This window comes from Neopelma chrysocephalum, unplaced genomic scaffold, assembly GCF_003984885.1.
Source record: "Neopelma chrysocephalum unplaced genomic scaffold, ASM398488v2 Primary Assembly neopelma1_23, whole genome shotgun sequence".
In the NCBI taxonomy this organism is placed as follows: Eukaryota; Metazoa; Chordata; class Aves; order Passeriformes; family Pipridae; genus Neopelma; species Neopelma chrysocephalum.
In genome coordinates, this window is record NW_020897691.1 from 13,944,703 (window position 1) to 13,960,702 (window position 16,000).

The 16,000-nt window shown below is 42.9% G+C and overlaps 1 protein-coding gene across 6 annotated transcripts in view; it reads left to right on the forward strand.

Annotated features, from left to right (window-relative positions):
- The first annotated feature begins 2,419 nt into the window (after positions 1-2,419).
- GRM1 (glutamate metabotropic receptor 1) overlaps positions 2,420-16,000 on the forward strand; it is a 186,027-nt gene continuing 172,446 nt past the window's right edge. For 2 of the 6 annotated variants that reach the window (XM_027687559.1, XM_027687549.1), the window contains exons 1-2: positions 2,420-2,735; positions 4,264-5,161. In XM_027687559.1, the coding sequence (XP_027543360.1) occupies positions 4,399-5,161 (763 nt within the window). In that variant the 5' untranslated portion in view covers positions 2,420-2,735; positions 4,264-4,398. Of the gene's footprint in view, positions 2,736-3,006; positions 3,027-4,263; positions 5,162-16,000 lie in introns of those variants that run through there. The other 4 variants (XM_027687542.1, XM_027687569.1, XM_027687524.1 and 1 more) reach the window with 3 other exon arrangements.

The window sequence follows — 16,000 nt, forward strand, 5'->3', positions numbered from 1 at the left end:
TGAGCAAATAGTTCAGTATCTACTACAGAGGACTACCTATGCATGTTTTGCATGCCCACTCTTTATATATAGCAGATGGCTTTTGTAAATCATGACAGGAAAGCGTCTGAGTGAGCAGAATAAAAAGGGCTGTAGACAATTTATCAAATAGCTGGTATATATTTCAACCTAATTCAGACAGGAACACATGAGCTTTCCAGTTGTTTCCAAAGAAGAATAAAAGCATACAATTTTAGCAGCATTGATGCTTGCAGGATAGCTTTAAGTCTGCCCAATAATTTAGCTGGAGAATCTGCACAAGTTGACAGTCAAACTGATTTGTCTCTCCTGGTAGGAAGTAGAGAAGGGAGGAGCTGTGTTTGGGAAACCAAAAGTGGGGTTTCAACAGACCAGGTTTCCAAGCTTCATCCATTGCTACTCCAAAACACCCCCCTTTCAAACTGTTTTCTGCAATACACTGACCTTTCTTTTTACAGCTGACCAGAACTTTTCAAGTAGAAAATTTTGTATTGAAAGAGGTAATTTTGATGAAACAGGAGCAGAAAAAAATTATTTAAGAAATACTCGAATAGAACTTCCATTTTAAGTCAACGATTGTTTTATCTGAAGTAAAAACTGTTCTGCACTGTATAAAATGTTTAAAAAGAAAACAGAACAAAACACTTTGGTTCCTAACAAAACAGTATTTAAATCAACCTCCAAGTGATTTTTAAATTATATTACATGGGAGTATGAAAATTGTTCACTTTTTCTCCATTTCACAAAGGAAAAATATTCAAAATCAGGTAATTTCCCATGACAAGCAAACACTGCTTACAAGCCAGCTCCAGCCTTGCTCTGTTTTTGACCTGATTCCCTGCTTATCTGATTGCAGCTCATATCTCTGAAAAAAATGCAGTCCTGTGTAGTGCCTTCAAGTTTGTTTACCACATGATAAAGGTACTGTATGTTAAGAAATTTGGGAAGGTGTAACGACCAGAAACATGGGCTGTTTCTGAGGGGAGAAATGTTAGTTAGATCTGTGGGCCGCAGCAGGATCAGGATGTAGAAATCAGGGACAAAAGGCAGTGGGATGACTCCGGCCTCTTTGGGGGGACAAAGGCAGCAGGGCCACATGGTGCTACTTCCTAATGGGGAAATGGTTGGGAAAGATCAAAGCCACTGAAATCCTAGTGCTCTTTCCCTAGCCTTTCCTAAAGTCTTTTGATATCCCAGGTGTCTTCTTATGAGCCTCAGATTTCTGCCAGTTCCCATCTGCTCCCACCTGCTGCTGCTGGGGTTAGAGAGACAGCATTTGCAGCCACATGACAGGGCATCAGGACCTGGTGACCTACTCTCCAGTCTCAGCAAAACTCAGACCATTGCTGCTCTGTGCAGCAGCCACGCATGAGCCTCTGCAGGATGATCTGTTGTCTTTGTGAATGCCAGGTTAGAGGGAAAGAAGACTACAGGGTGTTATATGTTGGGAAGAATCAACAGCAGCATTTGCAAATGCTTTCCCTGCCAAAGCCAGAGGAGCAACCCAAAACTCAAACATTGGAATGATATGCTAGCATGCTGCAGGTTTGTTTGTGTCAATGGCAGAGACTAAAGTTTAATCATTAAAGCATGGACGAAGGGGAATTTTCTTCCCTTTTTGTTCATATCTGAAAGTTCCTTCAGGTCTGGTCCTGGCAGAACTGTCCTAGGCTGGCCCTGGGGAAACTTCATGTCCAGAGGCGGAGGACAGGCAGCCCCTCTGGCCCTGGTTCTCTCCTTGAATGACATGCAGGGAAAGGGGGCACCAGTAAACCCCTGGGCTGGGTCCTCCATAATGAACATACCTCATGGATAAACACACAGGCAAATTACTAGCTGTGTGACAGTAAAAAAAGTGCAGATATTGACACAGGGAGAAGACACTCCTGAGGCAGCATTTACTGCAAACCCCTCTCTGAACGAGCAATAGTTAAATGTTTGTCCTTGCTTCTTTCTTTCAAAAGTAGGGCAAATATCTATAGAGTTCCCAGTGGGGAGGTAATCTAACTTTAACTTTCATACAGTCAAGTAAAACACCCGAGACCTGTGTTAGGGATGCAAGCAGGTCGTCTGAATTATGATTATTCAATCTGGTATTATTTTAATCTGGCATGCCTCTCATGTGCTTCATTTAGGTTCATCTTGACCTGAAAACTGCAGTCTCAATGCCTTTATGCCTTTATCCTTACAGGTGATTTATCTTGTTGCAGTATCTTTTTTTTCTTTTTTTTTTTTTTTCCCTCACTAGAAATATTTATTTTAATAGCGAAACCCTGCCCTTGAGGCAGATCGGCACATTTCACTGTCTCGGGTCTCCCGAGCGTGGTCTGGGTCCCCTTTGAGCAGGAGCCTCTTGGTTTAACTCTCACTCTTGCTAATTGAGGCAAGAAGATAATGAATTGAGAGCCGCGGGAGGTGAGAGCCAACACCCGGCCTGCAGCCACAGCGTGCTCCAGGTGATGCTTCCTTACTCGTTTACAAGACAATAGCCGACGAAATTAAGGAGGGGGAGAAAATGACTGATCCTTCTGTATGAGATAATGGATGAGCCCGGGATGACCTGTTTTTTTCCTTGCGGTAGAGTGGTGCTGAAGACAGAGGGCACCCGCGCCCAGCCCACAGCCGTAGCCCCGTCGCCAGCGCGCCAGCTCGGGGCGGCAGGAGAGCCGCCAATGCCCGCTCCCAGCAGGCAGGGAGCCACTGCCTCACCCGGCCAGGTACGTCTCAGGGGTGACCCTCCAAACGGAGCGGGGGCCCAGCCGAGGGGCTGCCTGTGCGGCAGGCAGGGCTGGCAAGAGGCACCGGGGAGCCGGGCTGCAGGGCTGCCCGTGGAAGCCGGCTTCAGGCGGCTCTGCCTGTCTGCGGGTGCGGACATACAGCCAAGACGGCGGCTCCCCTCGGAGCATCGCCTTCCTCGGGACCATCTCCAGCCTCCCGCACCTACCGCCGGCCCCGGCACTCCCGCCCTGCGCCGGGGAGGGACGGGGAGAGGCGGCCAGCCCGCGGCGGTGCGTGCCGCGGCGGGTCGCCGCGCCTCGGGGGGTGTGTGCGAGCCAGTGTGCGTGTGAGCGAGTGTGTGTGTGAGCGAGCGTGTGCGCGGGTGTGCATGCGGGGACACCGCGGCGGCAGCGCAGGGCGGGGGGCAGAAGTTTTGGGGAAGCGCCACGAGGTGCTGGAGGGCGGCCGAGCCAGCGGTGGCGGGACCGGGACAGCAGGACACTGGGACATTGGAACACTGAGGCAGCGGGGTGCCGGGACTTCGAGACAGGGGGCCAGCGGGGGTGGAGACGACGGGACGGGGAGACAGCGGGACAGGGGCCCAGTGGGGCCAGGGCCCACGGTCCCGCAGCTGCCCCGGGTGCCGGGCTCTGTCCCGGGTGCTGATGGCTCGTCGTGCAACAGGGACATGGCCCGGCCGCGCTCCCTGCTCTCGGGCGGCGGCGGCGGCGGCATCTTCCCTCCCTGTCACGGCATTTCAAGCCACCAAGCCCTGCCGCCGGGCTCACCGCCGCTCCCTGCCCGAAGCCTGTCTGCACGGCAGGTGTGCCCGTAAGGCACATCAGGACTTTGCTCGCAGTTGCCTTAGTAACTAAAATGTATTTTCACCTGCTTTCGTGTGTGTGTCCCTGGCTGAACTACAGTTTTGCCCCCTGCACATGAAAAAGTTAATCTAAACTGTAAAGTGGTTCCTTTCTTCCTCCCTTCGCTGACCTTTAAATGACATTTCCCGTGGCTGGCAAAGCAGTTTGTTCGCTTTCTCTTTTTACCCCCATTATGTATTGAGAAAGGAAATTTCTAAATTGAGAAAGATGCCTTCAGGTAGTCAGAAAGAGAAGGGAAAAGAGCTTGTCACTCTGCTTTTAGGGGTAAGGCCGCTGGCGCTGGGCTGGGGCTCTTCCCCAAAGAACTGCCTACCTCCTGAAACTTTCAAAACTTCCCGGGGGCGGAGGGTGGGGAGTGTGTACTTTCTGGAGGTGCAGGAAGTAGCCTCCTTTTCTTGAAAAATAGATGCAAAAAGAATTGTAGAAACTCAACATATGTGAGTATGCACGATCGTATATCAAGGCTAATAAATACATATTTTAATCCTTCTCGAAACTTCCTTTTCAGAGGCTTACCGAAGCTAATTGCCCTGGGTGTTTGTGAAAGCGGTCATCTCAAACTGTGAGGGGTCGCTTTGTCAAGCTCTGGTTTGACATCGATTTCCCAGTTAGCCCGTTTTATCCCTTATTTCTATGCCACCAGATTAAAAATCACTAGGATGACGGCTGTCTTGGCACCTTCGAGAGTGATACTGTGAGGCTTTGCTGTGATGGTATTTGGAGCAACTTGGGCATCGTCGGGGAGAAGCAGATGCCATTTCCTACATGTCCTTAAAACATGTGCAGGCAAGAGGAGCCCATGAAATTCGTAACCTGGGTCTGGATGACATCGTGCAACAAAATGTTTGGCGTACTGCTGGTCTTTTTCCCTGCTCTGCTCCTGGAGATGGACGTGCTGCCCAGGAGTGCCGGGAGGAAGGTGCTTTTCTCTGTAGCCTCCTCACAGAGGTCGGTGGCTCGGATGGACGGCGATGTCATCATCGGGGCCCTCTTCTCTGTCCATCACCAGCCGCCAGCTGAGAAAGTGCCCGAGAGGAAGTGCGGGGAAATCCGAGAGCAATACGGCATCCAGAGAGTCGAAGCCATGTTTCACACTTTGGATAAAATTAACGCCGACCCTGTCCTGCTACCTAACATCACCCTGGGCAGCGAGATCCGAGACTCCTGCTGGCACTCCTCCGTAGCCCTGGAGCAGAGCATCGAGTTCATACGGGACTCCCTCATCTCCATCAGGGACGACAAGGACGGAGGTACCCGCTGCGTTTCCGAGTCGCAGCCCCAGCCCCAGACCAGAGTGAAAAAGCCCATCGCGGGGGTCATTGGCCCAGGCTCCAGCTCAGTTGCTATCCAGGTCCAAAATCTGCTCCAGCTCTTCGACATCCCCCAGATCGCTTACTCCGCCACCAGCATCGACCTGAGCGACAAAACGCTGTACAAGTACTTCCTCAGGGTGGTCCCCTCCGACACGCTGCAAGCCAGGGCCATGCTTGACATCGTCAAGCGTTACAACTGGACCTACGTTTCCGCCGTCCACACGGAAGGTGGGTATGGGGCAGCCCCTTTCCCCCCCCCTCGGGCCGGCCCCAGGGCACTGCGCCCTCCGCGGCGGCTCCGCAAGGACGCGCCGGGGATGGGTCACTCGCCGGGACCCCGCGAGGGGAGGCTCCTCCCCGACACAGCGCCGGGTGCTGTCACCCGCGGAGACCGTGAGGGGAACGGGGAGAAGTGTGTGGGTGCGGGGGTGCAGTCCGGCGACGCAGGAAAGGCCGCAAGGGATCGGGCATCTCCCCGGCGATCCCGTCCCTGTCCCCTACCCGATTCACACAGAGTGGTTCGCGTGTTTCTAAATAAAAGTTAACAGATGTGAGCAGCTGCATCTGGGGCGGACAGCCGCGGCGGGTCCGGGGGCTGTTCCTGGGGCTGGTGAGTCCTGCTCGGCTGCTACCATCGCGGGAATTACGGCAAAACGGAGTCAGGGCTCAGCAGGGACTCCTGGACTAGCTGCTGGCTTTGCTGCGTGAGACTGATTTCCTGGGACTGCGAACACTGAGGAGAGAAATCTGAAATCCCTCTGCAGTCCAGGTAACCCCTGCAAAATCAGGACCCGTGGGAAAAGGCGGGCAGCCTGTCAGGAAGTTCGGGCAAGAATGTTTACGTGCAGGTTGAGCAATAGTAAAAAACATTGCTCTGTACAATATATTCATAGTCAACAGTTTTTCTTAATTTTAAATATCAAAAGACAAATATCAATAATAAGGGTATTTTAAAAAGGAGCTGTTGGTGTATAGCCAGGCTAGGTGGGCCAACATAAATTGCAGAAGAAATTGCATCTGATAGAAAAGGAACTCTTGTGATATATTATTGTGATATTTTTGTGGTCCAGTTGTGGCCCTCAAAATGGGATTTTTAAGTATACAAAATTGCAAACTTGACCACATTATTGCTGTAGCTTTGCAACTATTCTGTTTATCTGAGTGTATCTCTTGTATGGATTTGATTTATGATTCCCTCTGGTTACTGAGCTGACTCCACACCTTTCATTCTCACAGAGATGACTAAGTGAAAAGAGATAGGAAAATATATTGTGATGAATAAATAAAAGAATCTCCAGGAGGAGTTGCATATTTACAACATTCAAAGGGGAATTGGATTGATCTGAAGACGTAAACCAGAAAGTGCTGCAGTTTGAGGGGGGATGGGGGAGAAGTAAGAGCTGAAGCAATGACCTGACATTTGGAGTTCATTTATGCCCTGTTCAGAGGAGAAAACAAACCGTTACCAAGAGTCGGAAATGAGCTATCAAGATCCTCTATCCTTGACAGATAGGATTAGATCTTGTGGAAGGCCAGGATGACAAATAAACATGAAACGGGTAAATTCTTTGTTGATGTAAATAGCCATTTCTCCCTTCAAGGCACTTCGGGAAGCTATGCTGTGCCTGAGGAGCTGCTTCAAGGGGCAGGCTCCCTCTCTCTCCCACTCTCCTTAAAATTAGTGGGCCTTACCTCTTCGGGAAAAGACAACACCTTCTGAAGGTTCATTTTAAAAAAAGATTATTATAAGTAGCAATTTCAATCATTGCTTCTGAGAAATTTTAATTAGATCCCTATTTTTATGAATGTTACTGACTGATGAAAAATAATTGTTGCAAGATATTTTTAGACTTTGAAGTGATACTTTCAAAAATAGGCATAAGCCCACAAGGCAGTGCTCTCCTTTTAGGAAAAGTCACAAGGATTTTGCAGATAATGAAGCTTAGATTAATATTTGCTATTATTATTATTAATCTGTATCTTCCATTCCTTTGTTGTTAGAGTCAAGCTATAACTTTCACTGGAAATATGTAGCAAACTTCAACTTCTGCTTTTCTTTCCAGACAGACAAGTTATTAACTCCCACCGAAATGCCATTGGGTAGATTCCAAAGTCTTTTTTTTTCTATTTAAAGTGAGATTAGTATTCATGAAAGTCAGTGTAAATTGTTACATTTCTGTTGTTTCAAATCCCATGCATTCACTGTGAGATATCTGCTTGCTGGTTTGTTAAAGGTGAGATCATTCTTTGCAGACAACACAAAGCTACTCTGAATAATAGTCTCTGTGAAGAGGAATTGCTCCATCCATGCTGTGTTTGGAAATACAGGGATAAAGTGTAGTCAGAAACATTCCTCCTCCACAATTACTCATAGGCCTCTACACTGTCTTTATGGTGGGCTGCAAAATGTGCTGGGAGGAATTCTAGGGTATCACAGGTTGGAGAAGCTCTTCAGCGGGGACTATGAGAAAGGGGCATGTTTCTAGGAAATGCATAGGTTAACACTGTGGAGAAGTTAATTCTTTTGCCCTCTGGGTACTCCAGATCCAAGCTGGTTCCCTCTCCAGAGCAGCAAAGCTGCTTGGTTCCCACCCAACCTCTGGTTCTCATGGGGATGGACAGTGCTCAGCTCTCATAAGGCCCAGCCACAAGGGGATGCAATGAGACCACTGAGCTGACTGACCGCCTCTGTCAGCAAGCCACGGTCCTCAGTCCTCACTGATCCAGAGCAGCGTCAGGGAAATAGCCCAGAGAGATGAGCTCTTTCCCAGGCTGAACCATCCAACTCCTTGTTTACACTTCCTCTACTCCTACAGTCTAGCTGAAGTTATTTGAATGCCCAAAACCATACCAGTGTACACAATTACAGCTTTAATTGTAATCAGAAATAAATACCACACAATTTTTGAGCCATGTTAACATGAAGCCTACACATGCCATGATGATGGACATGAAGAAGTCACCCATGTAGGATGATGTCTTTAAGCAGTTTGCATTTGACATGAAGGTTTATTCTTCATGTGTTAATAATCATTAATAATTCATTAATTAGTAGTGGTGACTTTTAACTACATTCAGTCTTTACACTCTAGTACATGAAGTTGCATAAAGATGTCAGACCTGTTGGGGCTTTTTGCACAGTGGTTTCTTTATTAAGAAGTATAAACACTACATTTGGGTAAAAACTTCTGAGTTAGTGAATAAAATCTGTTTTCAAAGGCCCACATTGCTCCTTTTAGATTAAAATTGACACATACAACTCCACATTAAAGAACAAAAAAGGGGGGTTACTAAGTTTGATTATTTTATTATGTATCTCAGTTGTGCACAGTTGCCCATCATGAGACTGAATTTTTTCCAGAGTGGGCAGCAGTCATTAAATGATGTAAGAAATCTGTGCATCTGCAGGTGGAAGGCTGTTGACTGTATAGTAGCTACAAGGCATTTTGGAGGCTATTATTTTTTTAAGTTTTCTTCAAAGGTAATTCAGTGTTGGAGTTCTGGGCGTGTCTAAATCTCAGCTCTTAGGCTTGGGAGTCATTCTTATCTTGAAATACACTTAAATGGATACTTAACTCTGAGCCAAAGCTTCCTGTGGAAATCAAAGGCATCAAAAAGCATGTGTGCTAAATCGGACACAATCCTGATCATGATAAGAGCAGAAGGAGCTACACTTGCTAAGGGTTACTTTTTAAGTGAGATATTCTGGTCTTCATCAAAATAACCTCAGAGTCCAGGATTATTCTCAACTTGATCAGGCAGCCACTGGTTATTTGGTAACTCTGAAGAATTACAGGGAACACTTTTTTCCTCGCCTGGAGAAGAGCTCTTGGGCTGCCCCAGGAACATGACAAGAGATAGCGGGCACCACTGCTGTGCTGCTTTCATGCTGAAGGTGCAGAAGTTAATAGGGTTGCCACCAGAAAATGCAGAATGGTTGTGAGATTACTGTCGGTTACACTGACTTCCAAAACCCAAAAGACACCTGCACCCTGGCTAGTGATGAACAAGAAGTCTGCACCAAATCTCTCATGTTTAGATGTTCCCCTTATGCATGGAGCCCGAGAGATAACGGTGTAAGAAGTCTTTTTGTCATCTTCTAAGTACATCACTTCTGAATAAGCAAATAGAAATACTTAGTGTCTGAGCCTGGCTTTTCATTTAAATCGTTACATGTCAGTTAGCCTTTTAAAATGTACGTGAGATTTTTGATTCTGCGAAAACAAAATCTAAACCTGTAGAATAGATGTTTGAGTGCTCTTTACAATTTATGGGCTGTGCTTACACTTCAATGTACAAATACTCCAATATAAATGAAGTTTCCCTTCCAACAGATTAACATGCAGACTTTGCAGTAGCAACTATGGAAATTGAATAATTAAGTTAATTGCACCAAATTTGGATTGTTTAGAAATTAATTAGAGAACAGTGAGATGTTTCTGGTCTTGATAAAATTTTCTCAGATTTGTATTGCCAGGCTGTTTCTTTTTCTTGAGTGTAAGGTTTAAAATGAACTATGATGAAGCAGATGGCACAACTTTCAGATCAAAGTAGATGGTAAGAACATTATCTTCACAATGATTTTTGAGAACCTGACTGCTGCACACTGTCTATTGTAGTAACGTACAGGAAACTCATAAACATGGTTATATATGTTGGAAAGAAGATGGAAGGGAGTGAGTCCTGCACTTTATCAAAATTTCACCAGAAGTAAATTCTTCCAGTAGAACCCACTGAAGTAGCTTTAGGCGTTCTGGAAGATAATACTTCTGTTTAGGGTATGTGGGGCTATATTCATCAAACAGCTCAAAGGAATAATTTCCATACAATAGTGTTTAATTTCTCACAAGGTATTTCTAACTATGTTCTATTATTAATTCTCAATGATTAATACTTTTTGATAAAATTATTGTCAGACAACAAAGAACAGGAATTCCAGCTCAAATGTTTGAAATTTCAAAGTGTACAGTATTTCTATAGGTACCAACAATTACCAAAATGCTCTTAAAGGTTAATCTGATGAAGTGATATGAATTGTGCTGAGATATGTGTTCGCAAGTGCATATTTTTATCTGTTTTTTCTGCATTTAACTAGTTTCACTAACCATCTTCAGAGGCTTTGTGACATGAAAAAAAGGAAAGGTATATGTCCCAAAGGGAACAGAAATTAGTTTCAAAACAAGTGAAAACCAGAATATTCCCTTCACTGGATGCATAAATTGTATTAATTAGAAGGTGCTGGGAGAATCATTTACATAGATTGACATTGACAAAATTATTTCTGATGACAAACACTGTAGAGACCAAAAGAAATTCCTGCTTGAAAATATATTCTTTCTCAGTACGCCTAAATGCACAAAGAATATAGCTTTTCAACTACAGCTGTATGAGTTAAATAATCTCAAAAGGCTCATCAAACTCCTGTGCCTGCCTTCTCAGCAATACTGCTAGAGTTGATATTTATCAGTCAGCATCATGGGTTCATTTGTGCTTCACTTCTATTTTTTTCAGCATTATGTTCTTGCTGTCAGATTTTTATACCCCAAAATTCTAGTTAAGTCCTGTGAGTTTCTTTTAAAAATATTAAACAAAACTGACTTTCTCAAAAAGCTATGTGAAAATGCCTCCAAATTATTCCTTTGAACGTGTGGTTCATAACATGATGGTGCTTGCAGTGAGGTTTCTCAGATAGAAAACAAAGAGCTATGTGGAGTAAAATCATATAACTAGAAATAGTGTCACTCACTGAGAAAGATGTTTCAGGGGTCTGATGCATCAGTGAGCTGGTAACTGTAGTGGGAGACCGGAAGCATTGCACCTGCCACATGCAGCCCAGAAAAATACTGATCAAAGTCATTACTACTTCGCTGACCCATGTGAAACGAAGCGAGAATTTCAGTGGATCTTCATGTGTGTCCACAGAATAAGCCACTGTCACAGATGGCAGTAATTAACACCAATGCTGGCAGCCTGAACTGGAGGGTCAGGAACTGGTTGGACATGAGCTACAATTGCATTGCACCTGAAGAAACTGTCCCTTCCCCTGTGGATAGCTAAGGAATGCTAAGGGATGTCATCAGAGGTGGTTGGAGCAAGGTGTGCAAGGGACAAATGCCATCCAGTGGGTAACCAGCTCAGGTTTGCTGGTGTATTTTTCAGACTATATCTTTTCTTAAACACTAATATTGCTATTATTACTATTAACGTGCATCTTAAAGAACAATTTCTAGATCTGATTTTCCAGCGCAAAGTTGGTTGTTCAGAGGGGTGGCAGGAGTCTTGTGATCCTTGAAGCCATTGTAGCCATTACTGTCTGTTGGGCTGTGGTCCCAGTTCCTGTCCAGTCCAAAGGAGTGCCCACAAGCAGCTATTCGTGGGCCCTAGAGTACCATAAAGTCACTGAAGTCAACTGAGTTTATGTCAGTCTTAGTTCTTTGCCAGGGAAGAAACACTAAGAGGAAGAGGTCCATTTGCTAAAATCCCGTCCCAGTTAGAATAACTCACAGAGTAGATGGATGGCGTGTAAGAAGTATTTTGGTCATTGCTTTGTACTTCTAATTCCAATATGAAATGTGGGCAAACAGAGCAATATTCAGTCTTCAGGATAGGGGTACACCATGGTTAAACTCAACTTCCAGTAGTCTATTACCTTTTTAGCTACCACCATGCATTGAATGGCTGTCATCAGAAAATACATGAAAATTAGCATGAAACCTTCTCCTTAAATGGTAAGGCTTGTTTCTGAGTCCATTACACACAGAGTTTTCTGCCTGTGTAATACTTTTAATTTACCAACACCAAATTTATTTTCTACACTTTGGCTTCTATCCGTTAGCCAATTAGTAATCCAGGACCTTCTGTCATATCCCATATTACCTCTATTTCTGTCAGAGCTTTTAATAAGAACCCTCATCAAAAGCTTTCCTAAATTCTAAGTATTCTATAGTGATAGTATCATTCATACAGTTACCTGTTCAAACAAAGAAGTCTAATTAGCTTCTGAGGTATATATTTTCTCAGAAAAGATATGTTTGTTTTTCCTTGATATGGCATATTTATTTATTTGTGTCTTACTACTGTTTAGTTATTGTTCCTACCAGTTAGCTTTGTGCAGGAATATCCAAAGTCTGCAGAAATATCATGTCTGTTGTTCACTGGATTACCCACTATGCCTCTGTACTCTGCCTCTGTACTCTCTATAAATTCAGTTAAAAATGAAAACTGATAAGTGAAAATATAAAATTACTTTTTTTGCACTTTATGGCTTGTTTTGGTGCTAAGGACATTTTACCTGGTGCATGCCACAACAGAAAATTAGCTGGTATTGGCAATTTGTTAAATTCCACCTTACGGATTTGTTTTAAAATACATTGTACTGTTACTCTGAGACAATGGTTCAGTTCTATCCTACATAAGAAATGACCTTTGTATGAGAACCTTCACAGGCTGTGCAGACTGAGAGATTTAATTTAACTTTTTTGTTGTGGTTTTATCTTCCCTGAGTGCTCTTTTTATATAATTGGTTATCACTGAATATCAGGCAAGTTTCCCATTTCTTGAATATTTGAAGAATGGTGGGTTATTAGATTCTATGCCTTTATGTCTTAGAATTGTTTCATCTTGTTTTATTGTGGTTTTGTATTTCAATTGTCAAGGTATACTCTGTTCTCTTTCCCTCATTAGAACACAACTTAGATTTTTTGAAGTATTCATTTTATTTTTATTTATTTTACTTTTTTAAAAAAATATTTATAGCATTAGGAAATTTACATTTCTACTTTATCGTGCCAGCTTTTGTGATCCTTTTGGAACTTTGGCTCTCAGGCTCTCATATATTTCTACTTAGTCTCCGTGTGATTTTTTAGTATTTCACTCTTTTGGCTGCACCTTTTAATGTCCTTGAAATTAACTTTCTCATTTTTATATAATTTATTTTACTTTAAATTAAATATTACTGTTAGTGGTTTTTTATTTCACATGCAACTTTTTTCCATCCAAGTATCACTAAAGTACAGTCACAATTAAAGACTACTTTTCGGATAGTTAGGTCTTAACACTGTATATGGCTCAAGACTAAATCAAGAGTTTCTTCTTCTTTTGTAAGTTTAACAAGAAAATGAGTAACACACACGAAAAAGAAATCAATACACAATATTTAAGATTTCCCTTAATTTTCCATTATCTAACCTATAGTCTGCTGTACAACATACAGAGCCAGGCTGTGTTAATAGCATTTTGTGACAGGTGGGGTGCTTTTTAATGAAAAGTGCTGTGCATCACAAGCTGTCCTTTCCTCTTGTGCTGAGCCATTGCCTAGGTGGCTTGCGTCTACCAAAAAACAGTGAGACAGATATTTCACTTTACTGAAAAGTCATATTGTTTGTTATACAGTGCCATGGTCCTTTGTTTGAACAATTCTCATTCATAATCTCTCTTGAATATTTTATAAAAAAAATAATTTCTTAAAGGATATTTGAATTATACTAGCAGCCAACAATGATTTATAGGTCCCTTCGAAATTTGATAGTGATGTTGTAAGGGTAGGCGTTTGGTTAGTTCTGGTAGACAAAGCAGAGAAATTCATGTCCCATGCTGGTGCAGTGGGCAAGTATAGCTGTAAGGCTCTTGATCCAATGCTCATGGAAGTTAGTTGGTGGTCCAGTGGATCCTGAATGGGGCTCAGCATGGCTATCAGATGTTGTCTTTTCAGGTTATGGAGCTAACTGTAAAGCAAGCTGTAATTTTACAGCAAGCTGTAAAAATCCACAGGAGTTGTGAAAGCCACAGCTAGGTGTATCTCATAGTTAATTGAAAGTAGTGTGAAAGTCTGTGAGAACAAACTGTATTCTTGTTGCATTTGCATAGGTATTAGAGGATGTTCAGATACATAATTTTTTTTTCCAACTTGAAGGCGGCTGAATGTAGTTCTTCTCATACAAGTTCCCCACTGAACTTAACACTTGTTTCTCTTTGAGAATAGTTTGAGGAGCAAACCTTCATTTTCTTAAATGCAGTCAGTGTTTTGACCAGCAACTTTCATCCTTATTCATCTGTGGATACAGATGGATTTGTTCAAGGTAGTAATTTCCCAAACATTTATTTAAACAAACTTCATCCTGGCAAACTACAATAAGAACCAGGCATGTATATTGCTGAAGTGACAGCTATTTGAAATCTGAATAAGTGTTCATAAATACTTGATTAAAATGTCTAACCAGGCTACATTGAACATTGGATGTCTTTTCCTATGTGGAATAGAATATAGAAGATAAATTTGTAATTAATTTTCAGGAAGTGAGAAAATATTTCAAGCTTATTTATATAAGCCTTTCTTACCCACCTGGTGTTGTGAAGAGGCTTTAGCAAATGGAAATTGGACATGTAGAAGTTCGTGTTGGATATCGAAAATTAGTGATACTCCTAATGAGAATGTATTTCTCTGACTGCAAGCTCCACATATGTAAATCTCAGTCTCTTGCCAACCAGAAAATATGTGAAACTGAATATTGATAGTACTGTCAAGGAATGCGGTATTATGACCATTGGAAAACTGTACGATGACTTGAAAGCCTGGAGAGTAAATATCCACTTCTATTGAACTTTCAGAATGGGTTTTAGTAGCAGGTCAAAAACATTCCTTTGGAGGATGCCCTTATTTACCAGGCCATATTTCCCTGGAAGGATAATCTCATTCAGGATCAGATTACAAACTACAGCTCTCATCTATATGAAGCAAAGTGCTGAGCTATGACAGTTACTCCACTGGAACAAAGGTGTACAGGATTTTAAGAAGAATGAATGTTCCAGGTAGCAGCCCTGGCAGCCTGGGTATCACTTTGTCCTTTCTTGTTCCCTTCCACCCTCAAGGCACTACAATTGTGGTCCTCAGGTCTCACTGCATTCCCTTGTAAATAGGCTTAACCTTCCTCTTTCAGGTGGAACATTCTTTGTTCCCCGTCAGGTTTGACCAGGACACCAATATCTGACAGCTCAGTCTGGACATACCAAGTGACATGGTGGCAGTGTCAGGCACTCCGAGCCAGAATTCCTTCTCCTTTCCACACAGTGCCAACCTGAAAGTGAATTTGCAACAATAACAGGAAGGTTTTCCAGAATTTCCTTATGGATCTGTCACTGACCTCAGAAAGAGATGAACAATACTCTACTAAACATATGACCCTAACCATGCCTTGATGTTGTCCTCCAATGCTGGCATCCTGCAAAGGGCAGGATAAGGATATAGGAAAAGTGGCACGGGGACAGTAATGTGCAAAACTGATGTTGTGAAGTTGAATGAGGCAATGAATATTTATATCAATTTATTATGAAACAACCAAAAATGGAGAGTCTTGAGTTATGCCAAAAACCCAAATGTAAAAGACAAATGAGCTATGCCAGACAGCTCTGACTACCAAGACAGCAATCCCCAGAAAAAAAATAAGATGGTGATTCAGACTGCAGCTGACGAAAAGTTGTAATTAAGTTAAAACCAATCAGTGTGAAAAATAGGTCTTCTCAAACAAGCCTGATTTTATTCCTTGATGAAAATGCAAACTTGGTAGCTACAGATAACAATGCAGATGAAATATCTTAGATTTCTCTTATGGCACTGAATTAGTGTTACAGAATATTTGTATTACAAATGCACTGTCCAGAAAAACAGATGTCCCATAGATTTAAAATCAGTACACTGATCTCAGCAAGTAAAGTTTGACCATCAAATAAGATTATGCACAGAGCTTGACAAAGGGTCTAATGTGTCATTGTGTTTATCAATGACATACAAACATAATTGCTGTCAAGAGATGCAGATTTGTGAAATTGGGAGAAAAGGGAAGATTCAGATCTCTTGGTAAGCTAGGCACAGTCTAAGAAAATACATGCCAATACAGTCAAATATCAACCACAAATACAGGAATAAAACACATGTGCAACTTACATATTGTGTGTGAAGATTGTGTTGTGAGAATTGTGCCTGTGAAAGAAGTCCTAAATACGCTGTATGGTTATAGATGAACTGCATCAAAAATCCCAACCCAAAATACAAAAAGCTAATGTCAGCCTTGA